The sequence below is a fragment of the Chionomys nivalis genome, chromosome 26, assembly GCF_950005125.1.
Source record: "Chionomys nivalis chromosome 26, mChiNiv1.1, whole genome shotgun sequence".
NCBI classification, from domain to species: Eukaryota; Metazoa; Chordata; class Mammalia; order Rodentia; family Cricetidae; genus Chionomys; species Chionomys nivalis.
The window spans coordinates 21,894,687-21,912,275 of NC_080111.1; the positions used below are offsets into that span (position 1 = coordinate 21,894,687).

A 17,589-nucleotide genomic window follows, 5' to 3' on the forward strand; every position below is an offset into this window, starting at 1 on the left:
AAATACTTAAATCATGACTTATACTCAGTCTCTTCACTCTGGTTGAAATGTTGACTACATTGCTAAGAATGTTCCAGGATTTGTGCTATATTGTATCTATATTTTAATAAGAAAAATATTTTGTAGTTTGATGGCACAGTCATTTTATTGTCACAAATTCCATTAAAATGATTCAGTATCCTAAATTTCCATAATTTTATTTTTATGAGTTCTTCGACACTTTCATGCATTTTAATTTTTTTCTGCCCTCTCCCAACTCCTCGGGGAGCCAATCTGACCATCCATCCATATTCCTACCCATCCAACTTTCTGTTTTCTTAACCAAACAACAACAACAAAACTCATCAAGTAGAATTCATGCAGCCACATACCATCAGGTACGTGGTCATCTAGTGGACTGTGGTTGACCTGCATCCCTAAAGAAAAATGACCCTAGCAGCTATCAATTTCCGATAGCGAGGAGCAGGGCACGCAAGCCACCTCCTCCCTCTGGGCTGGGATTCTGTGTGGCTTGGGCATGCACTGCATCCATGCATGCTATCACAACCACTGAGAATTCCTATGCAGATGGCGACAAGAGAAACTTCTAATTCTGTGATTGTCTTCACTCAGAAGACGTTGAAGAGGCTGGAAACACGCCGTTTTCCTCATGTAGAAGCGATCTCCACTGAGCATCCTCGCTCACTCCTGCTGGCTGCTTGTGTTTCCTGCTGTCATCATAGGTCATGGCGTCACTGCGGCACAGCACATGCCTAACCGGAAGTACGGACAGGCTCTTTTGCACACCAGCATTCTGGAACATAACTTGGTGTTATTTCTATGGCAGATGTGTTCCCCCTAGTTTTGTGCATACTTTACTCTTTTGTCCTGAAGACAAAATCTGAGATGATCACCAAAGGACACACTCTTTGATCTGTCCCTTCCCAGCAGCACAGCGACGTGAGCCTGGTGTGCTCAGTATTTTCATAAATCCTGAAGCTGACTCCTCAGTAGCTGGGAAGAAAATGGTATTCACACTGTAGTCATGGCTGACTTGGCTTGAACAACATATGTAGTGATAAGCACACGTCACATGTCACGTTGTAGAGACACAGCAATGCTGATAATATGGATGAGGAGGACTGTGGCCACACAAAGAAACACATTCAACTAGCAAATGATGGAAATGTTATAAAATACAGACTTCTTGAGCCACTTTTTCAGTGTTGTTACAGTCGACAATAACTAGTGTCTGATAGCAGTGGCCATTACAGGCTTTGAAATGGCTGCAGAGAATATTGTCTTAATGTGCTTGCTTGTGTGTGTGTAAGTGTGTGTGTGAGAGAGATTGGGTTGTTGTGTGTGTGTTTGTGTATGCAAGCGTGTGCGTATGTGGTGTGTGTGAGATTGTGTTTATGTGTGTGTATGTGGTGTGTGTGTATATGAATGTGAGTGAGTGTATACGTGCACGTCCATGCATGTGTGTGAGTGCATGTGTGTGTGAGTCCATGCATGTCACAGTGCGGCTGTGGAGGTCAATGGGAAACCAGGACTTGGTTCTCTCCATCCGCCTTTACATGGGTTCTGGAGCCTGAACTAAGGCTTGAAAAATGTGTTACCAATTGAGCCATCTTGAAGCTCAAGAAGCATAGTCTGTGGTAGATGAAAGAGCATAGAGAAAATAAGCACAGAATAAATATTTACAACACGTCAGTGGGAGAGAAATGCAATAAAGAAAAGGGAAGAAGGTGGAGGGATAGAATAACAAGACAGAATGACTACATAGAAAGTCTCTCCAGGCTGCTCTTGTCCAGGATAGGGCAGAGGAATCCAAGCACAAGGCGTTGACCATCGGGGGAGGGGGGGAGAAACTCATAAGACCGGGAGCATTGAGGTGCACATTTAATCAAGCAGAGATCATCTCTAACCTGTACGCATCTCTAAGATACCACAGAGCAGGTAGAAAGACTTTCTAAGTAACATTATTAACATCTCCAAAGGGTTCTTTTAAGTAGGAAAGGGTCGCTGGGACCAAAAAGACCAGCCTCTGGGACCAAAAAGACAAGCTGATGAGAGTTTGGAACGAGGCCTGAGGGGACTGTATTGGACTGAATTCAGTTCCACCGACGTCACACACATGTTTGAAAAACAAGCAGGATGTTTATGTATAAGTTAACAAAAACCGCTGTAAAAAAATAATTCACCATAAAGCACAGAGTTAGGGCTGGGGAAATTCATGAAAAAGCACATTTTGAAATACACATAGAAGGGTGCTGTAGCATGGGTTAATAAACCGAGCATCAGGATGATTAAACAGTGAGGGAAAGGTAAATGGCAGTCTTTCCCTCTGAAATGAATATGAAAACTGCCACAAAATGTCATCTCATGATGAGCTTGTATTTTAAAACTAAAAAGAAAAAAAAATTCCACACCTGAGTCCTTGACTTTTCAGTTGTGGTATATTCATCAAAAATTCCAAAATGATTTTTATTACTTTAGGAATTTTCTGAAATAGGATTATTTTCTATTTAATAGTAAAAAAAAAAAGTCTGTAGGTTCTATTAATAAAAACCTGAGGTTGCCATTTATATTTTGAATTCATTTGAATTTTATTCCACTAAATAATTAAGAACAGACATACTAATTCAAACAAGCAAATAAGTTTGCCAATCTATCGCACAAGCCAGTCCTAGTCATTTTTTCTTATATTCAAAATTAAAGGAATAAACATCATTTGAAAGAGCTTAACAAATAAGTACTGAAATACCACGGTGTCTTTTCCTAGTTTGCCAAGGCTCCACATGAGTCCATAACAGTCCTATTTGTGACCACCTCACCTTCAGCAATCACATCACTCTGTAAAAACCACACAAGCAATGAATCTCCAAGTTCCAAAAGCTTGGGGCCTCGCATCACTTATGGAAAGCCTTTATCTGACTTGTCAACACCTCTTAATAAATTTATAAAGTAATTATGCTATACTCTCTCATCCTTTAAGATTAGATAACCTTCATCAATTCGACTTGTTCGACTATGCCAAATATGTCCTTTTTTCAAAGTATTTTCTTCACAGTGTGATGTGGGAAGTCCACCTGTATATATGTTCCTTTTATTGGTTAATGAATAAAGAAACTGCTTTAGACCTATAGCAGGGCAGAACAGAGCTAGACAGGGAAAGCTAAACTGAATGCTGGGAGAAAGAAGGCAGTGTCAGGAGACAGCCGCTCAGGACAGAACTTTACCCGGTAAGCCACAGCCACGTGGAGACACACTGATTAATGGAAATGGGTTAGTTTAAGATATAAGAGTTATCCAGAAATAATGCTTAAGCTAATGGCCAAATAGTATTGCAAATAATATGGTTTCTGTGTGATTATTTCGGGAGTCTGGGTGGCTGGGAAATGAACAAGCAGCCTACTACAACAATGTACCCTTTCTTTATGGTCTTTAAAAAAAAAGATCACTTAAAAAAAAAGCCTGTCTCTATATGGAAAATACAAGGGTAAGGGGAAGAACTTTGTTTCTTTTAGCGACCTTAATTCTTCCTCCACCCTATTTAACATACCGCTCCTTCTAAACTGAACATGAAGTACCCTCCAACTCGTGATTAAAAACTTAGTGTCCAGCTGGTGGCGCTGGTTCAGGAGGCTGTGGAATCTCTGGAGAGTGGGGCTTTGCCAGAGGAACTGGACTGCTGGTGACTGACCCGGCTCGGGTCTTTCTTTCTGCTCAGTTCCTGTTGCCAAAGACTAAGAAGCAGCTCCACTGTCAGACCTTCTGGCCATGATGGACTCTCTCCGTCTTCTGTAAACTTGAATAATGACTCCCTCTTGACATTGATTCTTGTCAAGTATTTGGTTGAGACATGAGAAAATAACTTCATATACTAAGCCAAAATGACTATGGAGTAAAAGTAACCAAATTTTAAGTCTGAGTAACCAAGATATTAAAATCTAAGCCAGTGACTGTGCTGGCTTACAACATGATTTAGAAGCCTCAGCTAGATGCTAAATGCCTCTCCTTAATAAGCATGGGTGTTCTGACATCCCCTTCCACAATTCTCGCACAATTACCAGAGACACTATCACAACCATTATGTGGGGGTTGCTTGGAGGACTTGCTAGATGTGAATCTGAGATGGAGCTTAAGACTCTGCATTCCTAACATGAGCTAACCATCCCTAACATCCCTAAAATTCCTAACCATGCCTAACATGCACTAACCATGCCTAACATGCGCTAACCATCTCTAACATGTGCTAACCATCCCTAACATCCCTAACCAAGCCTAACACGCGCTAACCATCCCTAACATCCCTAACCATCCCTAACATGCGCTAACCAAACCTAACATGCGCTAACCATCCCTAACATCCCTAACCATGCCTAACATCCCTAACCATGACTAACATGTGCTAACCATCCCTAACATCCCTAACCATGCTGCTCGGCCATGGGCTCCAATTAAGAAAGAAGCAGGGGCATAAAAAACAATCTGACTGCTCATTGACATAAATGAGCTGTGGGGCAACATAAACTTTTGCTGGATCTAGGTGGATGGGTACTTTATCAGATATGAAATGAAATCCCCCGCTGAAAGTCCGCTGCTCACAAACCTCTCTTGGCAGGCCATGCAGCTTTTATTTACTGAGCTGCAAGCTCAAGGAGTGTTTAGAAAGGTGTTTTGAATTTGGCAAGGAGATGTCACTTAACTTCAAATTATATTTTAAAAAAAGTACAAATTACCCTGTGCCAAATAGAACCTAAAAACAGTAAGACAAGAAGATCAAGACCTTGCTTAAAACACACAAGAAATATTTCAGGAGGAAAACGAGAATGCAAAAGTCACAGAAGCGGAATTTGCCTGGACAGAACACCTCATGCCCTGCCCAAGATGTCAGTTAATCACAAATGGTCAAATTGTGGTCTTGGAATCTGAAGGGACTGATGGTATACCCAACTTGTAAAGTTACAATTAGCTTCCTGCGGTTTCCTAGATAACAGGCAAAAATCACCCTCTGGGTCAGAGACCAAGTCGGTTCATCACTCACAGCAGTAGCAGGAGCCGGAGTGACATCTTTGGGAGGACAGTCAAATAGCAATTACTTCAGGGCTATAGCAGGAGGACCAGGGGTCACTGCAGAGGCAGTGAGATCTGCTTCAGGGCAGAAGCTCCAGGAAGACAAGCTACTGTCCTGTCCTGTCAGAGCTGCCAATCACCTGCCAATCCCCTCCCCCAGACAGCATCATAATTACTTTGCCGTGTAAACTTATAGCAAAGAGCAACTTCTTTTTTTTTTTTTTTTTTTTTTTTTGGTTTTTCGAGACAGGGTTTCTCTGTGGCTTTGGAGCCTGTCCTGGAACTAGTTCTTTGTAGACCAGGCTGGTCTCGAACTCACAGAGATTCACCTGCCTCTGCCTCCCAAGTGCTGGGATTAAAGGTGTGCGTCACCACCGCCCAGCAAAGAGCAACCTCTTGCTTCACTACCCAATATGCACATTTTGAGAAAACTGAGAAAACTGCTTTGAAGGCGTAGACTTGAAGAAACATACTAATATCAAGCACAGCAATCACCTACCTGCAAGTGGCAGAGAAGCAGAGGAGTGTCAAAAGACAATAATTACAACAGGAATAATAGCTATAATAATGACTACAGCACATAAACACTTTACATGTGGTATTTCTTTTTGCACTCAATATGCTGAGGAAGTTAAATGTGAACGTGTCCACTTTAAGGGAAAGGAAACTGCCCCTTGTAAACCCTGGACAACTTGTCCATGCGAGTTACCTGGGCTCTAACTTGTCTCCTTAAAATTTCAGCAGTCCCACTACGAGCAAGAACTATCTGACAGGAGGGAGCAGAAAGCCACTAACCCAGTAGTGAGCCCTGCTACATGTTAATGCCACTGTGATGTGCACAGGATCCGTACATCCTGTTGCTCCTCCTTCAACAATGACCAACAAGCCCTGGCTCCTTGATTCTCCAACAATGGGGAACACAGATTGTTGCAATCACCAGAATGCTGCATTTGTCCACTGCTAGGACTGATTCAGAAAGGCAAGCACAGACCCATCTCATGTAGAGGTCTCTACGCAGGGAAACTAGGTCTGTTTTGCAAATCAAATACAAGGGATATTTTCCGACCAACACAGAGCTTTCTTTCTTGTCTCAGTGGGTACTAATCACTCCTAAGCTACACCAGCATTTATACATAGGCTATTACTGCAGAAATGTTTAGTGATAACAATGTGGGCAAGGGGCAGAACTTGTTTTTCTAAAAGAAGAGAACAATACCTCTCTGACAAGGATACAACTAATTGATTATTTTTAAAATATGCATTTTATTACTTTTTGATGTGTGTGTCTGTGTGAGAGTTTGTGGATGCCCCTGAGACCAGAAAGTGATGTCAGCTGTCTGCTGCTGTAGTTACAGGAGACTCCGAGCTGTTATATGGGTGCCGGGAGCAGAGCTCCAGCCCTTAGCAAGGGAAGCCAACACTCCCAACCTCTGAGCCACCTCGTACGGCCTTTATGTTTCGTGTTTCTTCACGGTGAGAAATCAAAGGCAGAATTTCACAAAGACCATGAATTACAAAGCTTCTGGGAAGAAAAGTAATTCAAGGTACCCAACACAGTCTTCACATTCTGATCTAACCCATACGTCCGGAAGCACGCGGTCGGCGGCATTGAAGCCGTGACATCTTCGGTTGCTATCTTTGAACACATCACCCACAATCCACACAGTTTCCTTTCATCCTTCACAGGTTAAGCAGCATTTGATGCTAAAGCATCAAACTCCCTCCCATTCATAAACAAATCCAGTTCCCTGTGTCAACCCTGGAAGTTCTGCCTGCAAATCAGTGCATCCTGGGATTGAATTGCAGTTGCTATCATCTAGTGCTACTCCTATCAAAGCACACAACTACATTGGCAGGAAAGCATCTGCATTGTGCTGTGTTCATACTTTGCCTAGCGGCAGGCTTCCTCTTCACAACAAAGGGCAGCCTGCAGACAGCAGAACACACTTTACAGTGAAGTGGCCTCAGTTCTTACACCTCACACATGACTCGGGCATAAAAATTACCTTAAATAAACCCAGAAAAGAGACTCAGGCATAGACTAAAACTGAGAGGCAGCTGACAAGTGATCCCAGGTATCCCTGGAAAACGCTAATGGAGTGTGTGTGTGTTTCTCTAAGTGAATGAGAACATCCTTAGGAACATGTATCTTTGGATACCTGAAGGCTTTGGGGGGAAGTGCTCATGAAGAACACCTGGACAACCTTTTCCAGGGCTCCTCAGTACCTTGCTATCATGCCTTGATGCGGCTACACACACTGTAAGTCATATTGTTGATTTTCAAATAATTTCAGAGAGAAAAAAATTAGGCACTTATGTGCACACACAGACACATGCACATGAACACACACACATACAGAGACATAACATACCACATAGACATACATAGACATACACACAACATATGCAGACACACACCACAGACGGACAGACACACACACACATCACACACAGATGTTACAGACACACATTACACAGATATATACACAGATACAAACAAACACATACATCACATACACATACATCACACAAAGACACTACAGACAGACACACATTACACAGATGCACCACACAGATATATACACAGATACACACAAACTCATACATCACGTACATACACACACATACACATATCACATGCAGACAAATGTACACTCAGATACATATCACACAGTATACACAGGCACACACAGATGGAAACACAGACACAGACAGAAACGCAGACACACACACACCACATACAGACATACACACAGAGAGAAAGCACACATACCACAGGATACAATATAGAGCCTACTTCCCTGAAAATCTCCATGCTATTAAATTGCTAAATTCTATTTAATAAGAGATCAACTTCTAAAAATAACAGTATAACTTTAGCAAAATATCGCAGAAGAATGAACTCTTAATGTATCCATTTCAGAGAGTTTTTACATAAAACACAGTAGCTAAGAAAATAATTTCTGTTAATTGTGAACTTGTGTGGCTGACAATAGTATACAATCATAAGTAAAGTTGTGACGTGTAACAGGACCCAAAGATAAAGGGGAAAGGAGTAAGAAATACATGCAATAGCACATGGCCCCAGGGAGAAACACACAGCTTAGATGGATATCTGTCTGCAAATAAAATAATAATTCAGTTCACACACAATTTTCAGGGCCCCGATGTAGCATATTTCCTTATGTAATTTCTCTATAAACACACAGAAAGCATCTTTCTTAAAGAGGAATGTATTTATACTTTTAAAAAGAATTTCTTGAGAGTAGGAGATGAATGTCTCAGTCCTTGAACTGATTGCTTCACTAGCCCAAGGGCAGGTTGCATCCTGTGGGTTCTACCAAAAGGGCAAAAGGAGCCGATATGGGGTTGGGTGGGGCTGTGGGGGGAGGAAACAGGAGAATGAAAATGCTCTGCATGAAATTTCTAAGGAATTAATAAAACATTTGTACTTTCATCACAGGGGAGACTGATCAACAGATTGATTGCGCGGCTGCCTAACTGCTAGTCCAACCTACCTGGGAAGTTCTACGCCAGTAAAAGATTATGTTCTCAAGAAGGAAACCAGAACCCAGAAAGGTCAATGCCACCAAGAGAAGACAATAGAGAGCCTCTGAACTCTACACACTTTAGCACACATGTGCACACGCACATACACAAACACATGTTTTCTTTTTAACATAAGGGTCTGTATCTTATTTTGTAATTTATTTTAGTGTACCAGTAAAGTCAGAAGACTATATTTTTTTCATGAAGATTCACCTCACATCTTTCTTTATAGTCCCAGGTTATTAAATAAAAATTATTAAATAGAAATGTGTTTCATTTCTGTCTTCCTCCTTAGGAAAGTTTTTAGAATTCTTTCTACCCTTTCCTCAGTCATCTCTAAAACTAAGTTTAGAATTCTTATCTACTATGCGAAGCTGCAAAGATGAAAATAGTTATAATTAAAGAGACAGATTATTTTCTGCCACATGATCATTTCTATATTACCTATCTATTTCTATCAATCATCTATGTATCATCTCTCTCTGTATATATATATATGCATATATATAAATATCTATATGCATATATATATATATCTGTCATTTATTGATCCTATGTGCATATAAACACCTATTATTGGCCACCTGTGTATAAATTGATTTTTAAAGTAAAAATAAGAAAAATGAATGACACTTTAGATATTTGTTGCTGTAGTTAATATGTTCAAGTTAAAGTTGCATTATGTAGACTAGCTTGGATACAAATGTTCTCTTTCCAGAAAAAATATATATTTAAAGCCAGGTATGGTATAGTACATGAATACAGTCCTTGGGAGGCAGGAGCATGTAAATCATGAGTTTAAGGCTACCATGAGCTATATAGCAAGTTCTAGACCACCATAGACTAACCATATTTGAAGATTCTCTCTCAAAAACAGCAACAATAAAAGGACATATACATCTAAGATCATAATGGTTTTAGGAGAACAATGACTCTTTAAAGTACTTAGAAGGCATTATGGATGTCAGTGTTGGCTCTAACTGTGTTATTCCAGTAGGAAAACACCTGTTACTTGTTGGCCAAACGTTGAATGTATAATAGCCATTCAAAGATGACTTCATCAGAAATTTCTTTTAGAATTTATGACAGCATTGGTCACTGTCTTACCAGGGCAGAAGTCATTGGTGTCCATCCGTATTTCCATACATGCCAAAGTAAACCTGCACCTGCCCAAGACTACACCCCAGCCTCTGTACGGCAAATGGCAAACCAGGAATTCCAGGAAACTGATGTCACACTGAGCAGTAGTTACACAGAGGAGCACATTTCCCCTTTGGAAATCTGAGCCATTGTATATTACCAAGCATGGGCTCTATGCTGTTCCCAGAAAGGCAGAGGAGTGAGCTCCACTCATGACGGGGGGGGGGGGGAGATGCTACTTAATAATGCACTTTTCAGTAATTCCTTTTTTTTTGAATTTCGCCATTATACTAACAACCTTTTCTGGAGTTATTTTCCAAAACACCCATTTGAACTTAAATCTGTATGGCAGTGACTGTTTCTAGGGAAACTAATCTTATTTGACATCAGTCTTGGTAAACAGATAAGATTCTTGAGGGGACTAATTTACTAGACTCATGGCAATAAAAAAAAAAGAGAGAGACCTTAGTGAATGTGTATAGAGCCAAGGAGACTGCCCAGACACTTAGCATCACGATGCTACAGACGCGGATGTGGTCATCTCAGCAGAATGGAGAGGAAATGGGCACATTTGGCCTTTGAAAAATATGAGGACAAAAAGAATTGTAAAGCTAAGCACTGAAATGTCTTGAAACTACACAAAAGAAAATGGTACCTTTAGGCCAGCCAGCTAAGTCCAAGGTAAGAAAACCAGAAACTTTTTCTTGACCAATTGTCCTTTGCTACTGTGGTCAACAGGTCCTAGGAATAAGGGTTTTAGTTTTAAGAATCAGGGCTAGAGTGTCTATCCACATATCAAGGAAGGACAGACAAGGAGGTGGGTGTGGGATGCCCTTGAAGACACTGTGCTCTGGTTTGCTTGTCTCTGTTTGTACAGAAATAAACTATTCCCTTCAATTAGAGTGCAGTGGCTTCTCTGGTCCTCGAGGCAACAGAAGATGACATTTGCTCTCTTTGTCATCTAATCCCTCTCCTCGCTCTAGGCAACAGAAATGTCAAGTCTCAATATACGCCACCTGCAAGAGTCCAGTCCGTGCCAGGAAAACAACAACAAAGGAGAATATCCAAGAGGACGCGCAGCTCTGTTGAATGTGAAGCAGCAGAAGCCGGGGACACACAGGGAATGGATTCTGAGAGACCTTGGGGCAAAATGCACTTCATTGTGATGTGATAGAGAGAAACAGATATCTCCTGGGATAAGAAAATACATATCTTTCTGTAGAAGAGTAAGCAGATGAGGTGGTTGGCCCTGAAAGGAGAAACACTGGAAGACTCTCCTTGACAGAGTGGAAGAAGAAGCCGAGGATACGCTAAGGGAGAATGAATTCATTGTGCACAACAAGGTCTCCCTCCACATTTGCTAGAGATAGTTCATCTGCAGATGACTTACTAGATAGTGCATGGATGAAATTATTTCCACTGGACGCTACCAGCTCTGTTTATGGTAATGACAACGGTTATAAAATGGGCCCATGAGCTAGTCAACACACGGGAAAGTGGCTGTACCCAGAATGGAGGGTGCTGGGCTTTCTGGACCTGTTTTGATACAGCTGCTGCACTGGTAAACGACCAGTTCACTGGCCCAGCCCTGGCCAAGGTCTTAACGTAATCATACCTCTCAAGGCAATCAGCTGCGGCTTGGGTTAAGAAGTGATTATGTGTTATCTCTTTAGGAAAGGGGTTAAATTTTGCTTCCCTTCTTATTGACATGAATTTAGCTTCAGGTTCTCCATCATAGTGACTCCTTAAGTATTATTAACCTTCGGAGTTCACATACTGCTCGGCTTACCATGGGAGTCTACTTACTCAGTGAAGTAAACCAGTGTATTTAAGGAAGTCCAACAAGAGGCACATGGCCAAAGAATTCACAGGGCCTGACTCACGCTACATCACCGACACTATTCACCTTTAACTGCATAGCTAAGGCTCCAGCCTGAAGACGACAGTCCGCTTAGGGATGCTGTCCTGTGCACATGTCAGGACTGCACCAGCTCCTGAAAAACAGTCCTCCAATTTTCAGGCACTTTCAAGGCCAGTTGACCTTGTGCTAGTGGTTTGAATTGGTTTGCCATGGCTTGTGTGCATGATGAAAAACCAACACATCAAGGATTCACACTACCTCTTGTCTCTGCATTTGAGAAAGAGAATGTGTAAATGGTAGAAGCTTCCAGATGGGAAGCCTATCTCATTACAACTAAGAGAGCCTCTCTAGGCACTGCTTACGCTGTCTCTGTGGCATGTAGAGGTATGTTCTCTTTTCATGCGCAAGTGATGGAAACAGGATGTTCTTACCAGGGTCACCAAGAGGTTTACTACACCGATATCTACATTTGCTATAGGGATATTTTGGGTCCTAATTCTATAGAATCAATATTTTTAAACAGATTCTCACTAAAGTTGCCGCAATATCATAGGGACAGGTAGGTAGGACTGTGCATCGAATTAGGGGATTTATTTGACAATTTTACCTTTTAAAATGCCCATGAAGAGACAATAAGAGACCCACTGTTTGAATGGGCATAAAATCCATGGATTCAAAGGCCTCTGGTAAAAGTGTTTAGGGCACCCCACCAACCAAGCAACTGATGCTGATGTAGAGTTGGGCAAGAGTGTAGGGAAATTGGCATGGGCATTAGAGGACAGAAAAGACGAATAGACCATGGAAAATGACTTCAGCACTAACTTTAGAAGCTTGCCACCCTCTTGTTCCATGTTCTGTTTTACTGCTATTACTATTGCTGCTGTTAATTTTAATGAGGTAAATCTCCATATTATAATTCATTCATTGGCCAGGGTAGGCACTGATCAGCTCCCAACCAGAATCTATAATCTTCATGTTTTAGAACACCTTGCATGTGACCATCATGTTTGCGTATACATGGAGGAGTCTGGTACCTAACATGCCAGTTCTTCAGGGTCTGCAGATTGACAACTCTAAAAAGACTACTCCAGATGGCTTCTAGGACTTTTCAGTGAAACTGGTTCTCTTAAATTAAATTCCATTACCTAATTAGATTCTCCTTTCCCTGACTTGCTCCTCACTCTTTTACTATGCAATGTGGTGAATATGATGTGGGATGCCCCTCTGTATGCTGTGAATATGTTTTACTACCATTGGTTAATAAAGGAGCTACTTTGGGCTACGGCAGGGCAGAATATAGCAAGGCAGGAAATCTGAACAGAGACATAGAGAGAGAGAGTAGGCAGAGTCATGCAGATGCAAACCAGCTGCTGAGGAAACAAGACATGTAGAAAATGAGGTACACCAAGGCCGCGTGGCAATACACAGACTAATAGAAATGGGTTAATTTAAGATGTAAGAGCTAGCTAGTAATACTCCTAAGCTACTAGCTAAAGAGTGTTATAAATACTATAGTTTATGTGTGATTATTCGGGTACGAACAAGCATTCTCCATTTACATTTCAACCTAGGATTGATTAAACACACTGAATATTTTTTGACTTCAAATCAATGTCATTATATATGACGAATTCTCTCATTATGCCAAAGATAACATTTTAAGCCATTCCAACGTTTTTTGTCATTTCTATACAAACAAAGCTGAGTAATACCTTCCTATCATCTTAGTTGAGAAGGGCCTCATGCCATGGTATCTCAACAAGAGTTAGACAGGGTTCCTTGTAAATTTATTTAGACTATGGAATAGCTCCATTTTTTTTTCTCCCTAGGAATTATACACCAGGAGACATTTTCCAGAGAATTTTGCGTTATCAACTGTGGGTTATATATTCTATCCATATGACCATCCAGGAATATCTTAATAATTTCATTTTAGGATTAAGTCCTCTCCACTGTAACATCATTAAAGCTACCTGAAGCTTCATTAGCTGTAGGGTTGCAGTGATATCCTGGGTTCCCTAATCCCAGGAAAAGGAGACAGTCACATGTAATCTTTAGTCTCATCCTCCCCAGGGATTTTAGAGGTAGATCATTCTCATAGGTTCAATACAAAACAATGTCACCAAAATACACTTTGCCTTCAGCCAAATCTCTGTAAATAAAAACCACTTCAAATATGAGATTTCATGCATCAGAATTGACCATGAAATTCATTGCCTAAATTACATGATTAAAATGAAACATACATCTTGTTCCATTTGCATCAAGTCCAGTACTTTCTAGCTATAAAAGGCCTAAGATGCTTCCAAACTCATTCAATTGCCTCCTTTTTTCTTCTGTTAGGAGAAACACAATGGTCAGTTATGCAGGCAAAAGTAAGCATAACCAGCAATAAGCAATCAACTGTTCAGTCATGGTGCAAGACGCCACTTCGTCAGGTGTTCTGACGTGCAGGGGGTCACATCACCCATATGGGCTCCTGTGAGTGAAGGGGAGAAAGGCTTTTCGCTCAGTATTCATTATTTCAACAGTGGGAAATGCCAAGGACCTCAGATAGGATGGTGCAGGACAGCTCTGTAAGACACTTGTAAAATTCCTACAACACCCCAGGACACCCCAGTATCTAATTCATGAGGAGACAGGAGGTGGAATTCAGAAAGGGGAAGCATCCATACTCACTGAAGCTACATTCACGAAGTCATCATCTGAGAGGGTTTCTAACATTTCGGAGACCGAGGTTCGGATGAGCTTCAGAGTCAGTCCGCTCACACTTCCACTCCTGTGAACAGACAAATCGTCCACGTGTTATTTACCAGTCATTTAACAAAGAAAATGATCTCAGTGGCTTCTGGACCATTCACGTGAAAATTAAAAAAAAAAGCCGTCAGCCCTGAAATCATATACATATGATTAACAGAGAGACTGAGAAGATTGTATTTATATATTTATGTATTAAGAATACACACAAACACATTTCCACAATTAAAGAAATATAGGGCATGCATTTGAGAGAGAGCAAGTAGTATAGTCTAAGAGAGATGAAAGGAGGGAGGAATTGTAAAATTACATTCCAATTAAAATAATTAAGAATAAAAGTCAAAAGAAAAATGAATAGAGGAAAATAACAGAGCGGCACAGCTGTGAAGAGGTTTGTGGTCAAACGCCTCACTCCAAAGACCAAAGAACAATTCCTCCAGGATTCCTTCAATTCTCTCGTCTCTACTTCCCCTAAGGCAGGACTCATCTCTAGGCAACTAACTTCTGCTTCTACATCACAGGTACACACGGATTCTCAGATGGTGCTAGTATGTTTGTGTGATGTGTGTATGCGTGTGTATATGATTGTTTGTGTTTGTATGTTTGTGTGTGTCACGTGTGCCTGTGTGTATATGTTTGTGTGTATACAGAACTGTGTGTGATGTGTGCATGTTTTTGTGTGTCTGTGTCTGTGTGAGATGTGCATGTATGTCTGTGTGTAATGCATGTATGTGTGTGTATGTGTGCAAGCATGTGTATGTGTGCATGAGTGTGCCTGTATGTTTGTCTATGTGGTGTGTGCATGCATCTCTATGTGTGTCTGTATGTGTACATATGTCTGTATGCACTGTGTATGTGTGTGCATGTGTGCTTATATGTGTCTATATGTGTATGTTTCTCTGTGAGTGAAGTATGTATGTGTGTGATGTGGGTATATTTGTGTGTATATGTGTACGTTTGTGTGTGTGATGTATGCATGCATGCGTGTGGTATCTGTGTGCATGTGTGTCTGTATGTGCAATATATGTGCTTGTGTTTGCGTGTGTGCACGCACATGTGCATGCATTCACACACACACATGTGAAGGTCAGAGGTTGATGTCAGGTATTTTCCTTTACTGCTCTCAGCCATGTTCTGATCCTTTGGCTCGTCTAGTCATCCCAGGCAGGGATCTATCTCCCCCGTTCGTAGTTGTCATTACAGGCACAAACCACCATCCCGTCATCATTCAATTGTTTCCATGTAGATGCCAGAGATATGACATCTTGTGCAACAAGCACTTTATTGACTGAGCCAACTCCCCAGTTCCTTGTTAATATCTTAGTAAGGCTTCTTTGTCTGCATATACAATCAGCGCATTGATTTTTCCCAATCTATCATACATTGCTAACTCCTACAAATGTCTCATGCACTCTGGATATAAATAGGTACGAGTCAACTACTCACACATCCACCAGGATGAGCATGTCCTTGGGGGAGGCGGCTCCCTGGATGTACCTGAAACAGAACCACAGAGTGTTTCCTTTCCTCTGTATCCGTCACTGAGATTCACTCATTTTCATTCCTAATCTCTGAAGCAAGACATAGTTAAAGCAAAGACCTGACCTATTATACTATAGTAAATGGTGGTCTCTCACTGAAATTCTGAAATGTTAGCTTGAAAAAAAGCATTTAAGATCACCATAGAGATGCTGAAGGTATGGCTTTTAAAGCATACTTTCCAGGTATTCATAAGAAAAGACAGAGAAGCCAGGCAATGGTGGTGCACGCCTTTAATCCCAGCACTCGGGAGGCAGAGGCAGGCGGATCTCTGTGAGTTCGAGACCAGCCTGGTCTACAGAGCTAGTTCCAGGACAGGCTCCAAAGCCACAGAGAAACCCTGTCTCGAACCCCCCCCCAAAAAAAAAGAAAAAAGAAAAGACAGAGAAGAAATTTAGAGAGAAAAATACTAAATTGCAATTATGACCTTTTCACTCTAGTGGATAAGAAACTGCGACATTTTAAAATATAAATAAATAAATAAATACAAAGAAGTGGGTGTACATAAACTTTAAGTAAAAGCAACTTATACAAAAGAAAACACAACAGTTCTGTTAAATAACTGAACTCATGCATTGGATAATATTAGTATTAAGAATTATTACTAAGAATTCAAAGCAGATCTAGTAAGGTGGAGGTGGGAGGTCTTTGGACTTCCCACAGGGCAGGGAACTCTGACTGCTCTTCGGGCTGCTGAGGGAGGGGGAGTTGATTGGGGGAGGAGGAGGGAAATGGGAGGCAGTGGTGGGGAGGAGGCAGAAATCTTTAATAAATAAATAAATAAATTTAATAAAAAAGAATTCAAAGCACAAACTCTCAAAACTTTACAGTGTCCAAGAATAACCCAGGAAAGTGGTTCAAATGCTAATTCCAAAATCCAACTACATCTTAAAGAACAAGACTGTCTGCATTTGAAAGACACTGTAGGGAATATTTAGATAGGATGTTGACTGATGGTGGAGAAATAGATTTGAGAGCAGCTGTTTACTAGAGAGGGGAAGAGAGAGAAACAGACACACAGACTACTTGTCCAGTGACGTGGGATTCCCCTCTGTATGCTATGAATATACCATTGGTTAATAAAGAAGTTGCTTTGCCTTGGGCAGGACAGACCATAGCTAGGCGTAAAAACTAAACTGATGCAGGGAGAAAGAAGGCAGAATCATGCCGATTCTATGTAGCCATCCAAAAAGCAAGACGTGAGGTAACACAGCATGAGCCTTCTGGTAAAATATAAAATAATAGGAATGGATTAATTTAAGATGTAAGAGTCAGCTAGAAATATGTCTTAGCCGTTGGTCAAACAGTGTTGTAATCAATAGAGTCTTTGTGTGACTGTTTGGGTTTGAAGGGGAACAGATAACGAAGGGCATCAGGTGTCTGCCTTCCTCAGAAGGAGGTCTACATCAAGACTCATCTTTCACGCGCAACAGCCCAGAGAACAGCTGCTACCAGTTTGCAATTATTTGTGGAGGGAGCAGGGTAGTGTTGTCTGCAATCCGCTCCACTCTACAGATCAATTGACAGAGTCCCTCTGTCTCCCCACGGGAGACAGTCTTGCTCATGTCCAGCATCTTAACCCTGTCCCGGTGGGCATCTCTGTGGGAAGATGAGAACATTAGGGCAGTGTCTGCTCCAGATGATTGGCACTTCGCTCCTACATTTATCAGGGAATGACCATTCCT

General features: G+C 41.2%; 1 protein-coding gene across 6 annotated transcripts in view; it reads right to left on the minus strand.

Moving 5' to 3' along the window:
* Cacna2d1 (calcium voltage-gated channel auxiliary subunit alpha2delta 1) overlaps window positions 1-17,589 on the minus strand; it is a 422,605-nt gene that overhangs the window by 86,299 nt on the left and 318,717 nt on the right. For all 6 annotated transcript variants that reach the window (XM_057758274.1, XM_057758278.1, XM_057758273.1 and 3 more), the window contains exons 9-10: window positions 15,812-15,862; window positions 14,288-14,387 (exon numbers count right to left, since the gene is read on the minus strand). In XM_057758274.1, coding sequence (XP_057614257.1) covers window positions 14,288-14,387; window positions 15,812-15,862 — 151 coding nt within the window. The remainder of the gene's footprint in view (window positions 1-14,287; window positions 14,388-15,811; window positions 15,863-17,589) is intronic.